Raw genomic sequence first — 12,708 nt, 5'->3', positions numbered from 1 at the left:
AGATGACAGGTAAGAATTTGCAAACAAACCAACCAAGAAAACCATACCGGGATCCGTATTTCAATTAAGGGCCTTTACAGCTCTTGTTCACCATGTGATTTAGCGATGTTTGTTGACGTTGATGCTTTATATGCACATTATCCATTTTTTATTAATTTTAGGTCGCTTCTTCATAAAGTAGTATTTTGAATGCTTTACACCTCCCCCCCACACACTGGAAATTAAAACATGATTTGAGTGGCTCTTCAGTCAAATGAGGGGGAAAAGCCACCTTCCTAAATAATTGCTGATGATGGGGTAGGATTACTTTGACCCTGTGCTGCTTTCTCCTTGAAACGTTGTCTTTAGAGCTGCTTTGTGCAGGCCTGTGTTGTGACTTAGCCCCAGCCATCGGCAGTCTGCTGCTTGGCTGTGGACACCTAGGAGAAGAACGGTACAGCCATGACAAGTGGCACCTTATGGATCTTGAGCCACTAACTGCAGAACCCCTCACGATGAAGCATCCGAGCAAATCAGGCCAGGGCTTGTTAACAACGTTTAAGGTCAAGGAGAGCCCCATTAAAATGAAAATCATTTTCTCGAGCTAAATGTTTCTGTGTGTTCGCGGTCACAGGATGTGCTTTTTGCTTACCCCCACCTCCACCGCACCTGCCCCTCCCCCACCGCGGGTCACAAATACTGAACAACTGTCTGTTGTGTCTTCGCAGTCCATGGTCCTCCTGCTTCACAGCCAGAGGCAGTACATCTTCGAATACGACATGTGGGACCGGCTGTCCGCCATCACCATGCCCAGTGTGGCTCGCCACACCATGCAGACCATGCGGTCCATCGGCTACTACCGCAACATCTACAACCCCCCTGAGAGCAACGCCTCGGTCATCACGGACTACAATGAGGAGGGGCTGCTTCTGCAGACGGCCTTCTTGGGAACCAGCCGCAGGGTCTTGTTCAAGTACCGGAGGCAGACCAGGCTCTCCGAGATCCTGTACGATAGCACGAGAGTCAGTTTTACCTACGATGAGACAGCAGGAGTCCTCAAAACCGTCAACCTCCAGAGCGATGGTTTTATTTGCACCATCAGGTACAGGCAAATTGGCCCCCTGATTGACAGGCAGATTTTCCGCTTTAGCGAGGACGGGATGGTCAATGCGAGGTTCGACTACAGCTATGATAACAGCTTTCGAGTGACCAGCATGCAGGGGGTCATCAATGAAACACCTCTGCCCATCGATCTCTATCAGTTTGATGACATTTCCGGCAAAGTTGAGCAGTTTGGAAAATTTGGAGTTATATATTATGATATTAACCAGATCATCTCCACGGCGGTGATGACATACACAAAACACTTTGACGCCCATGGCCGCATCAAGGAAATTCAGTACGAGATTTTCAGGTCACTCATGTACTGGATTACAATTCAGTATGATAACATGGGTCGGGTGACCAAAAGAGAAATCAAAATAGGGCCCTTTGCCAATACTACCAAATACGCTTACGAGTACGATGTTGACGGGCAGCTCCAGACTGTTTATCTAAATGAAAAGATCATGTGGCGCTACAACTATGACCTGAATGGAAACCTCCATTTGCTGAACCCGAGTAACAGTGCGCGTCTGACACCTCTTCGCTATGACTTGCGAGACAGGATCACTCGCCTCGGGGATGTTCAGTATCGGTTGGATGAGGATGGATTCCTGCGTCAGAGAGGCACAGAGATCTTTGAGTACAGCTCCAAGGGCCTTCTGACTCGAGTTTATAGTAAAGGCAGTGGCTGGACAGTGATCTATCGTTACGATGGCCTGGGAAGGCGCGTGTCTAGCAAAACCAGTCTGGGACAGCATCTGCAGTTTTTTTATGCTGACTTAACGTATCCCACAAGGATTACTCATGTCTACAACCACTCGAGTTCAGAAATCACTTCTCTCTATTATGATCTCCAAGGACATCTCTTTGCTATGGAAATCAGCAGTGGGGATGAATTCTACATTGCGTCAGATAATACAGGGACACCATTGGCTGTTTTCAGTAGCAATGGGCTTATGCTGAAACAGATTCAGTATACTGCATATGGAGAAATCTATTTCGACTCCAATATTGACTTTCAACTGGTAATTGGATTTCATGGTGGCTTATATGACCCACTCACAAAATTAATCCACTTTGGAGAAAGAGATTATGATATTTTGGCAGGACGATGGACAACGCCTGACATAGAAATCTGGAAGAGAATTGGGAAGGACCCAGCTCCTTTTAACCTCTACATGTTTAGGAATAACAACCCTGCAAGCAAAATCCATGATGTGAAAGATTACATCACAGGTAAGCATTTTTTTTTTCCTTTCCAAGTGCAGAATTCCTTTACTCCTTATATGAATACACACAATAACTAGAGTTGCTTTCTTTAGCCTTACACTTTACTCCTGCAAAATCAAATGCCTAGCCTTTTAAATGGGTTTATTTCTCTATGGAACCATAGAGAAACCAGAAAGGGAAACTGAGGCATCATTTGTTACTTCCTATTCTGTCTCCAATGCCCAAGGCCACAATTTTCTGAAATGATATGGAATCCAGTCCCTTAAGGAAGGGCGGTGACATGGGGCTGTGGAAAACAGGATGAACTTGGGAGCCCCCAAATTGGAATTCTGATCCCAACTCTCCTTTAAGTCATGTGGCTTTATAGGTAAATCACAAGTTTTTTTAATCTGTTCCCTTAACAATGAAATGGGGAGATTAATGTCTCCTTTAATGAGATAATATTTATGCAATTCTGCTTTAATTACTACCTTACATATGTGTAATGTTGGTTTTTCTTTTACACGTGTGAGGTGTTTTTTTTTTTAAGATTTTTTATTTATTTGACAGAGAGAACACAGGTAGGCAGAGAGGCAGGCAGAGAGAGAGGAGGAAGCAGGCTCCCCACTGAGGAGAGAGCCTAATGCAGGGCTGAGTCACCCAGGCGCCCCCATGTGTGAGGCTCTAATGGAGGAACCATGAAACACAGCAGAGTGTGATTCACCATCTCATTCCTGGGATGTCTAACTCCCCTCCACTATCACCTCAGAGCAACAAAAGAAGAGTTTCTCCCACCACTTGCTTCGCCAGAGGGTCTTGTTTCTGTTTTCACTACCGTCTTCATACTATTTGGAGCACCAGTTTTTACTTGGTGGCACTACTAATAGACACGCTAATTTTTCTGCCAATAGGGGGTCATAAGACCTTTCCAAGTTTCAGGCGTGATCTGACTGAAACATCTCATCCCACTTCTGCCACCACCAAACTACCAGGATGAGAGACAAGGTCTTTGCAGGCACTGCTTTAATTCCCTTTGGTTCCTGACTTCTCCACTCACCCTGCACTCAATGGATTCTGAATCCTTCTGATCCCACCTTCCTTTCCTGACTTAGACTACCATGTAAACCTCTCTGCCATGTGTATGCTTCCTGGAAGAAGGTTCTATCCTGTTTTCTTTTTTTGTTGTTTTAGTTTGGTTTGGGGTTTTGTGTTTTGTTTTGGCTTGTGTTAGATGCTCCTTCAGGCTGTCTCTTCTCTTGCTCAGTATTTGAGGCATACTGAGATGCCTGTTTTCTCAGTTCTTGGTATAGCTCTCAAAAGGCTGCCCCCTGTTTCTTTCACATCTGCTCTGTGCTTTCCCAGACTGCCAAAACTTGTCATAGCTCTCCTCCGTGTGAACCAGCTGACACTCGCCTCTTTCACAATCCTGGCTTAGCAACACCCTCATGGACTTCTCCTTCAGCTCTCTCAATACACGTCGGCATCCAAGTCCCATTATTTTGGCAATACTTTTCCATACCTAAGACCCTGTGATTTTTATGTATTCACTGTTACACAGACATTATTCATAGTAGGAGCAACTTTGCCCCCAACACTACCATTCAGGGGAATTTCCTCCAAAACATAAGGCCCCTGTAATCTTAAATACACTCACACACACACACACACACACACACACACACACACACACACACAAAAGTAACACTCTCTACCCTACATGATGAACTTGGGATTTTTCTCTCCCACCACCACCACCATCCCTCCTTTTAAAAGAGGGAGAATACCACTGGTTCTGTAGCCATATGATGTTTGGACAGAGGACCTGTCAGCCTGGTGATGAGGTGAGAGTTTGTGCCCTAGAGGAGGAAATGGGAAGCAAGTGGCTCTCCATCATTCTGACAAGCAGTTTACCACTGGTTATTTAAGAGGTGTTGACAGGGGCTGCGTGAAAGGCGGGAAAGCCCACAGCTCCTGAATCCATCCTCTCCTAGCAACATGGACTGCAGTGAATGCCATAGCAGCACTTTCTGGAAAACATCAAAAGAGAGATGGAACAGCATAAAATATATTAGGTGAAATGCAATTTCAAATTTTCCAGCAATGTGCTTAATATATAAAATAATCTACACCCAACTGTACTCATAAAGCTGCAAGCCTGCTGAGTAGTTCTGTAACATTATAACCTTCAGAATAGAATAAAAGCCTTATTCTGAGCTTAATGGCTTTTGGAGTCACATGGCAATATTTTAAAATACCATTTTAAAGGTTTCCAGGTTCTCTCCCCAAAAAGTTCGTCTCCACCTGTGCCCAAGTGCGCCTTTGAAGTCAGAGCTGATGGGAATCCGGACTTCTGTGCCCTTAGCCAGTTCTGCCAGTTTTCAGCATTCCTCTTTGATTAAGAATCAACTGTTGATTTTAATTCTCTCAATTTAGGGTTTTTATTAATAGAAAATGGGTTGTGGAAGCTGCATATCCTTGGGCAATCGCTTTTGAAAGCTAATAACACTCAACTTCTATTTAAGACCAGTCTTGACTAACTACCAATTCCCTCTGTTTTCCTCGGCAGCCGCTCTTTCATGCTGCTGGCTGTTGTTATTACCCCTTTTCATCGCATATTACAAGCCCAGGATGCCACCTCGCATGTGTGACACTTTGCTAGTCTCAGCCCTTGCCATCGCTCTGTTATGGAGGCTGGTGGCTTCAAGTCTGGAAGTAGCGGGATCAGAATGGGAGAAGGCAGGCAACCATGTGATCCTCTTCAGGCTATTGTTTGTGAACTGGGGGGTTTTTTTAAAGGTAAGAATTTCAACGCATGAAAGCACAAAATAACTCTAACACCGTTCGTTTTGAACAATCTTCTCCTAGATGTTAACAGCTGGCTGGTGACATTTGGTTTCCATCTGCACAATGCTATTCCTGGATTCCCTGTTCCCAAATTTGATTTAACCGAGCCTTCTTACGAACTTGTGAAGAGTCAGCAGTGGGATGATGTACCGGTAAGAAACAAATAGCAAAACTGTGAAAAGGTGACCGATGGCTGAGCTGGGGCGTATTTACCCTTTTAACCAAACTGCTCTTGTGAAAGCTGGGCCAAAGACCGGTTTTCCATTTTTTTGACTCTTTCAGGCTAGAAAAATATCCCACTTCTGTGCAGCAAACCAGGGGCCTGTTAAACAGGCTTAAATCTGTTTTTAGTGATGCTAATAAAAACATAAAAAGGCATTATCAGAAGGTAATAAAATGAGGGAGCTCATTTTGGAGCACAAGGTTTCTACAGAGAACCCCCGTGGAAGCACATTTATAGCCCTTGGGACCTTAAGGCAAAGATACAATAAACGGGAGAGCCTGGGATTCGTATTACAAATGAGCAGGCCACAAACAATGCCGCAAAGTTCAACTCCTTTAAAATCTGAAGAGTGTTTCACGGGAACAGATTGAAAATAAAAATAAAATGTCCTCTGATAAAGCTCCATCTGCAACTAGGTGTTTATAGAATGTTCCTGAAAATAACATTTCAGGAGGCCTATAATTGTTCTGAGAACTAAAATAAAAGAAAAAGAATGGAAAATTGCAAACTCAAAGCTGCCATTTCAGAAAATGGCCCTTTTAATTCCTGTCTTTCGGAGATCAGAAAGAAATGTACAACAAAACACTAGAATTTCTAACTAAAAGCAAGAATAATTAAAGATCAAGAAGTTGGGTTCCCCCGTAATGATAAGGAGAAGAGAGTGCAGAGTTTCTTAGAAAGATTAATCCCTTGCCCCCCTTGAGCAATTTCCTATAATTTCAGTGACTACAAAGAGAAAAGCAATCATGGCTGAAACACCCACACAGACACACACACACACACACACACACACACACACACACACACACAGTGTATTCAGTGCCAATACCTCTGTTTTCTGGTAGGTGTTTCATACTTCACATTAAACAGTTCCTTCTTCGAGATGTCACCTTTACATTTTTTTAGAAAGCAAAACCCATCATGTTTCCAAGGTCTGGGAGCCATTTTCACATTTCGAATTGCAAATATATCTACACTGATAAAGTGTCCTGACGACACATTGAAGTTTCCCAAGGCATCTGAACAGGCACGTCCTAATTGTGTCTGACTTTCCAGCATGTCTGCGAACACTTAAGTCTTACTGTACAAATGGACTTGCCAACTTTCTTCCTAGGCAGCCTCCTAAATATGGTTCAAGTTCTCTGTCAAGAGAAGCGCAGGGTAAGGACAGCTTAGGGAATGGCTGGCAAAGACACTGGAGGCCGCCCCAAGTGCAGAAAAAACAAATGTTTCTTTCACTGCTGCAGATGAAACAGATGTTTGGGGGGAAACACCGGCCAGACAAACATCTGGCAGTAGAAGAAATGGCTGAGTTCAGACGCCCCCAATTCAAAACATTTGCCAGCGTCGATGGTCCACCGTCCCTGTCTCCAAAAAGTTGATGTTTCCCTGAAGTAATAAACACTCCCCTCCAGCTGTCCCACTGCGCAGTGGGCCCTGTACAGTCCGCTTCTGCAGGTAGCGCTGGGGAAATGCAGTTGAAAACTGTGTTTGCTGGAACAGAGGACAGAGGTTCCCTCAATGAAAGCACAGGCATTCCAAAGCCTATGAAGCAGGACGGGGTGGTCCCGCGCGGAGTAGCCCAGCCTTTCAGACCTGTGTGTGTGCTGGCCGCTTCCTCCCGGGGCTCCCAGAGAGAAAGCCGCAGTGACCCTGAGGAACGGGGTTCCCCAAATGCGATAGGCGTGGGAAAGGGGCATCCAGACACTAAAAGAGAAAAGCTGAAACCATATTGTGCCCACGATGGAGACTAAAAAGCTCTTAGCTAATACATGATGAAGTCCCCCTCTTTTTCCGTTTCAAAACTGATTTGGATCAACTTCAGGGGAAGGGACCTTTGAGTGCCTTCCTCCACCCGGAGTTGTTTTTAAGCCCTTTCATCTCTAAAGAGCCCACTGAGCTTTTAATAAATGCCTGGGAGCGCTCCACAGACGTCCCCCCCCCACCCCCAGACCCCTCTTTTTGGGTTGTTGTCAGGACCGGGCGCGCTGCCAGGAAGCCTGGCTCCCGGGCAACCAAGAGCTACAGATGTTCTCTAAACCGTGTCCCTCCCCGCCCCCCGCCCCGGCTCTGTTTGCTCCGCAGCCCATTTTCGGAGTCCAGCAGCAGGTGGCGAGGCAAGCGCAGGCCTTCCTGTCCCTGGGGAAGATGGCCGAGGTGCAGGTGAGCCGGCGCAAGGGCGGCGGCGCGCCGTCGTGGCTGTGGTTCGCCACGGTCAAGTCGCTCATCGGCAAGGGCGTGATGCTGGCCGTGAGCCAGGGCCGCGTGCAGACCAACGTGCTCAACATCGCCAACGAGGACTGCATCAAGGTGGCGGCCGTGCTCAACAACGCCTTCTACCTGGAGAACCTGCACTTCACCATCGAGGGCAAGGACACGCACTACTTCATCAAGACCAGCACGCCCGAGAGCGACCTGGGCACGCTGCGGCTGACGAGCGGCCGCAAGGCGCTGGAGAACGGCATCAACGTGACCGTGTCGCAGTCCACCACGGTGGTCAACGGCAGGACGCGCAGGTTCGCCGACGTGGAGATGCAGTTCGGCGCACTGGCGCTGCACGTGCGCTACGGCATGACGCTGGACGAGGAGAAGGCGCGCATCCTGGAGCAGGCGCGGCAGCGCGCGCTCGCGCGGGCCTGGGCGCGCGAGCAGCAGCGCGTGCGCGACGGCGAGGAGGGCGCGCGCCTCTGGACGGAGGGCGAGAAGCGGCAGCTGCTGAGCGCGGGCAAGGTGCAGGGCTACGACGGGTACTACGTACTCTCGGTGGAGCAGTACCCCGAGCTGGCGGACAGCGCCAACAACATCCAGTTCCTCCGACAAAGCGAGATCGGCAAGAGGTAACCCCCCGGGGCCGGCGGCCGCGCCCGGGACAGGCGGCCACCCCGCGTACGTACGCGCGCGCGCGCGGGCGGGCGGGCGGGCGGACCGGCCGGGGACGGGGCGCCGCGTCCCTCCGGAGCCTCACCCACGCCCCTGCTCTGCTCTGCTCGGATCTTTCTGGAGCACAATCCGAAGCGGACTCTCCGTCGCGGAAGAGCCTTCCGGGAGACCCGGACTGCTGTCAGGACCAGAAGACGACCACGAAGAAAATCCACAAAAAAAACTCAAAAACACTTTTTTTCTGAATGACCTTAAAGGTGATCGGCTTTAAAGAATATGTTTACATATGCATATCGCTGCACTCAGTCGGACGGGAAGTATTAAGAGGAAAAATAAATAAGTGAAAGAAAGGAGGGGAAAAAACAAACAAAAAAAAGGCCTAAACGTGTTGCGCGAGGCCCTCCGTTCCTTGGAGGCACTGTATCTAACTAAGGTCCAAGCAAAGTGCATACAGTGTTTCCAGATACGACCGAATTGTCGACCTTTGCTTACAAGTAGTCTCTCTGCATAGGATGTGATATATATCTCTGTTAATTTTAAAACGTGGGGCAAAATTACTGTTTGTAGACAACCCAGCTGCTTTCCCTGTGCTGCTTTGTAAAAGGACATCGGCACAAGCGAGTTCTGCTCTGGCGGGGATTTCATAATGGATTTTACAATGCTAACGTGGTTTGCCTTGGGGGGGAAAAAACTGGCAAATAGAATCCTTGTCACTGATAAGCAAAGGAAACCCTGATTTTTTTGTAAATTATGTGAGACAAGTTGTTTATGGATTTTTATATGAATTACGATTTACTGTACATCAAATATTAGTCTCAGAGGAGTTAATTTATGTAAAGTGTTTAAAAAGTTTATACTTAAAAATAAAATGATAAAAACATGTGAACTGTGTGATTTTTTTAAAAGGATTGCACCTTTTGTTATCTGTTATAGCTGTACAGTATAAATTATTATATTGTAGAGATATAACGACTTATGCCTATAATGTCCAGAAGTGTTAATATTTTTGTATTAGGTTGGAAAAAAAAATGTGCAACTTTCTATCACTAGATGGATAGGACAGTGCAATCCGAAGTGGGTGGCTGATTAGAGAACTGCTCCTTAGTCTGTCTTCTCTTTTTCATTGGGCCAGTGTCCTCAACCCTTATCAACCGAGAGGCACAGCAGAAAACTAAGGCTGGTGGAATATAGCAGAAGATATGAATTAATAATAATAATAATAAAAATAAAATATAGCAACTGGGCCAGAGAGGTCCTCTCTCGTCCCCTAAAAGTCGAGGGGAGTGGATAGAATTAACCACAGGGTTTTTACTGTTAACCATTCCTTGAAGCTCCATTTCGTGATGGAGGCAAGAGACCACATCAGATGCTCCAGGAAACGTGCTTGAGAAGGAAAGGATCTGATGTAGTCCTGACCGTCAACATGTGTCTTAAGATCTAGGAAAGACAGCAGAACCTGAGCAGCGGGAAGAGGGCCAGATGGGAAAGGTCGGGGTCCCTCTGCTAGCCTTGGGTGTGGACCGTCAGGTCACCAAGAGGGACACAAAAGGGAGAGATGGGCTCCTGTCAGTCCACGGGACCCCACCCGTCCTGGGAGCTGGTTTGAATGGCCGCCTCCTCTGTCTCGGGGAAGACTGCGGGTGCGGGGGGTGGCCGACCCAGCTGGAAGTGAAATGTCGGCCGTGCCCTCCCGCACCCGCGCGAGCCGGCCCGGGCACAGTGGCCATCTGTACTCCCGGGTTGGGCCAGCCGCTATTGCAAATCTCTTTTCGTGAGCACTAAATTCAGCCACAAAAATATTTTTAGGAAAATATTTCTCAGTTCATTGAGCTATAGTACACACTGTTTTCCTCTATGTATAATGGTGATAAATATAGCAAGTGAACATGTCATGTCGTAAATATAAAGGTTCAAGTGATGTATTGAAAATAATTTTCTAACTGCTTTGTATGTATCACATACTCTAAATTGCACAGTAGGCGTGTTTATTAAACAGATTGGCTGGGAAAGTTTCAAAATAGCTACTGAATTTACAGTATCAGTGCTATTACTGTCTTTGTGTATTTGGTAGAACATACCGAAGTAATTAATCTTCTAATGAATGCTGATATTTTATTAGAATGAAAGCACAGATTAGCACTAATATTTTTTATCCTGGAAATCCTTTGGCGAGTATTACGAAGCCCCGGTTTAAAAAAACTATGAGATTTCAAACCACATAAACATGGCTCTGTTTTACATTTTATTTTTTAACTGTTACCTTAGGCGTTTGCAGTTCTGTTCGATGGAATTTCTGCAGGACTGTTTAGCATGCTGTTAAGTACTTTTGGTTGAAATAGGCTCTGAGTCTAAATTCTCAGAAATGTTTCTGATGCATTGACCATGAGAAGCTTGTACCACGTGACAGAAGTGAAATCATAATCCTACCCTCTTCTCGACATGGACTGGTCCTTAAGGCTGGCACCGAAAAATAACAGATTGGGAGTATCTCTTGGTGCTTATTTTAGATGAAGTCAAATCAACCCAATTAGTGTCTTGTTAGTAGGTATAATGAGCCTATTTCTTTCTAAAAAGACTTGTGATCTGGACATGCTTTTACAAGAAATAGTGACCTTGGGGAATATGTAAACAAAAGACCTTTTTCTAAGAGTTGGGGGTGGGGGGTGGGGGACTGTATAATGGAAAGAATTAGCTTACAAAAAAAAAATTGATATTCAAAGTATTTTAGGCAAAGCCAGTCAAAATGCTTTCATGATATTTTGAGATGTAAATTTTGTCTGATTTGTATTGTTCTTTTCATTTGCCTTCTTAACTTTCTATGTGACCTGAATTTTCCATACCTTGACTATAGATTGCATCTAGGCATTCCAATAAAAGCCAACCCAATGTGTGTGTGTTTATAATTTTTTTTTTTTAAGTTTTGGGCTAGCCAGCGTGTATTTTAGGGCAAAGGATGCAAACAGATGCTTTGTAGGGGGTCCTGATTCATTGGCAACCCAGTTGGTCCTATCATTTCTTTTCTTTTTTTCTTTTTAATTTCTGTGTCCACTGGCCACACTACCAGCTCAGCATTGTACACTTCACAGGGGACTCCTCCCATGGCCTACTTTAAAAAAACGTTAAATATACCCCCACAAAGTCAAACATGATCCCCAGAAAGAAGAATTTTTAAAAAGAAGAAAAAAAAAAAAAAAAAAAACTACTGCCCATTCCTGCTGGAAAACAGACCTCGTTCCTGTGATCCTGGCAATAAGTGCTTAATTAAAACACTTGATTAGAATAATCAGTTTTGGCCTGATAGGCTCCCAGCCTCCTGGAGATGTCTACATCTACATACAGCCGGGCTGATGAGCGGGATGCTGAGGTCAGCAATTTCCAGGCTGGCAGGCAAGGCTTTGATTCTCCTCTGAAAAGGCGGGCTTCATCACACTTGCTTTGTAGTGACAACATGTTGATCCAACAAGAATCAGGTCACTCCACTTGGCAAACTGTTTTTTTTTTTTTTTTTTTTTTCCTCCCCCTTCTCCTCAAATTAGACTTTAACGCGCTCCCACCCAGGAAATCCAGAAAAACCGAGGCGGATTCTGACTTTCGTTTTCTCCAAGCCTCTCCTCAAAAGCCGTGTCTGAACAATAGCAAAGAGAAACACTGTAGGTAAAAATCGTATCTTGGGAAAGAATTTTCCAGGTCTGGGCTCTGCCACAGGCGCATCTGTGCAATTCCTGTCCACCTGTTTACATTCATCACACGTTACCCAACACTTGCACGTGAACCTGGACATCAATAAGCACAGTCCCTGATTAGAAACACCAGCCCTCGAGCACTTGCAAAGAGGAGAGCCTCCTGCCCGTGGTACCCAGACTAAGCATGCCTCCTGCTCTCTGCTCACCAGTCTTGTCTTTTCTTTCTTTTATCTTGGTCGGCTCCCAAATGAAGCTGTTGCTCTCACCTGCTGAACAGCAAAACAGCTGTCTGAGCTGCTTTTGAAATGGAGGCGTCCAAAAGGGGAAACAGGGAAGGCAGTGAGCCACACCGCGCGTCTGGGGCAAAGCACCCCGGGGCGGGCAGCGCTCCCAGCCGCTCCCTCGCTGCAATGCGGAGACTGCGCCCGCCCCTCCCCCAGGCCTGGAAGGACGACTCAGCTCCTACTTTCACAAATACCCAGATTTCGTCCCACTTTCTCTGAGAGCAGCAAGCTCATTCCAGCACCCCAGTCCAGGAAATGCATCACATTCTAGAAGGGGAGCCTGAAAGGGACTTAGACAAATCTGTGTTTTTCAAGGTCACAAAGGCTGCTCAGGCCAAGGTAAAGCAATGATTTCCAGTCAGTGAGCACCCTCCGTGGCATCAGACAGTCTCCCGGCATCACTACCCAGGAAAGCACTGGAGATGCCCCCACTCTGCTCTCATTCCCTCGCTTAGTCTTGCCAAAGTTGCCATAATTTAGAGTCACCAATTATATTTTCATC

General features: G+C 46.2%; 1 protein-coding gene across 7 annotated transcripts in view; it reads left to right on the top strand.

The window, feature by feature from the left end:
- TENM3 (teneurin transmembrane protein 3) overlaps positions 1–11,129 on the top strand; it is a 437,342-nt gene extending 426,213 nt beyond the window's left edge. For all 7 annotated transcript variants that reach the window (XM_059156026.1, XM_059156025.1, XM_059156023.1 and 4 more), the window contains 3 exons: positions 708–2,319; positions 5,158–5,288; positions 7,445–11,129. In XM_059156026.1, coding sequence (XP_059012009.1) covers positions 708–2,319; positions 5,158–5,288; positions 7,445–8,200 — 2,499 coding nt within the window. In that variant the 3' untranslated portion in view covers positions 8,201–11,129. The remainder of the gene's footprint in view (positions 1–707; positions 2,320–5,157; positions 5,289–7,444) is intronic.
- The last annotated feature ends 1,579 nt before the right edge of the window (positions 11,130–12,708 follow it).

The sequence above is a fragment of the Mustela lutreola genome, chromosome 18 (assembly GCF_030435805.1).
Source record: "Mustela lutreola isolate mMusLut2 chromosome 18, mMusLut2.pri, whole genome shotgun sequence".
NCBI classification, from domain to species: domain Eukaryota; kingdom Metazoa; phylum Chordata; class Mammalia; order Carnivora; family Mustelidae; genus Mustela; species Mustela lutreola.
This window is presented reverse-complemented; position numbering and strand designations above follow the sequence as displayed.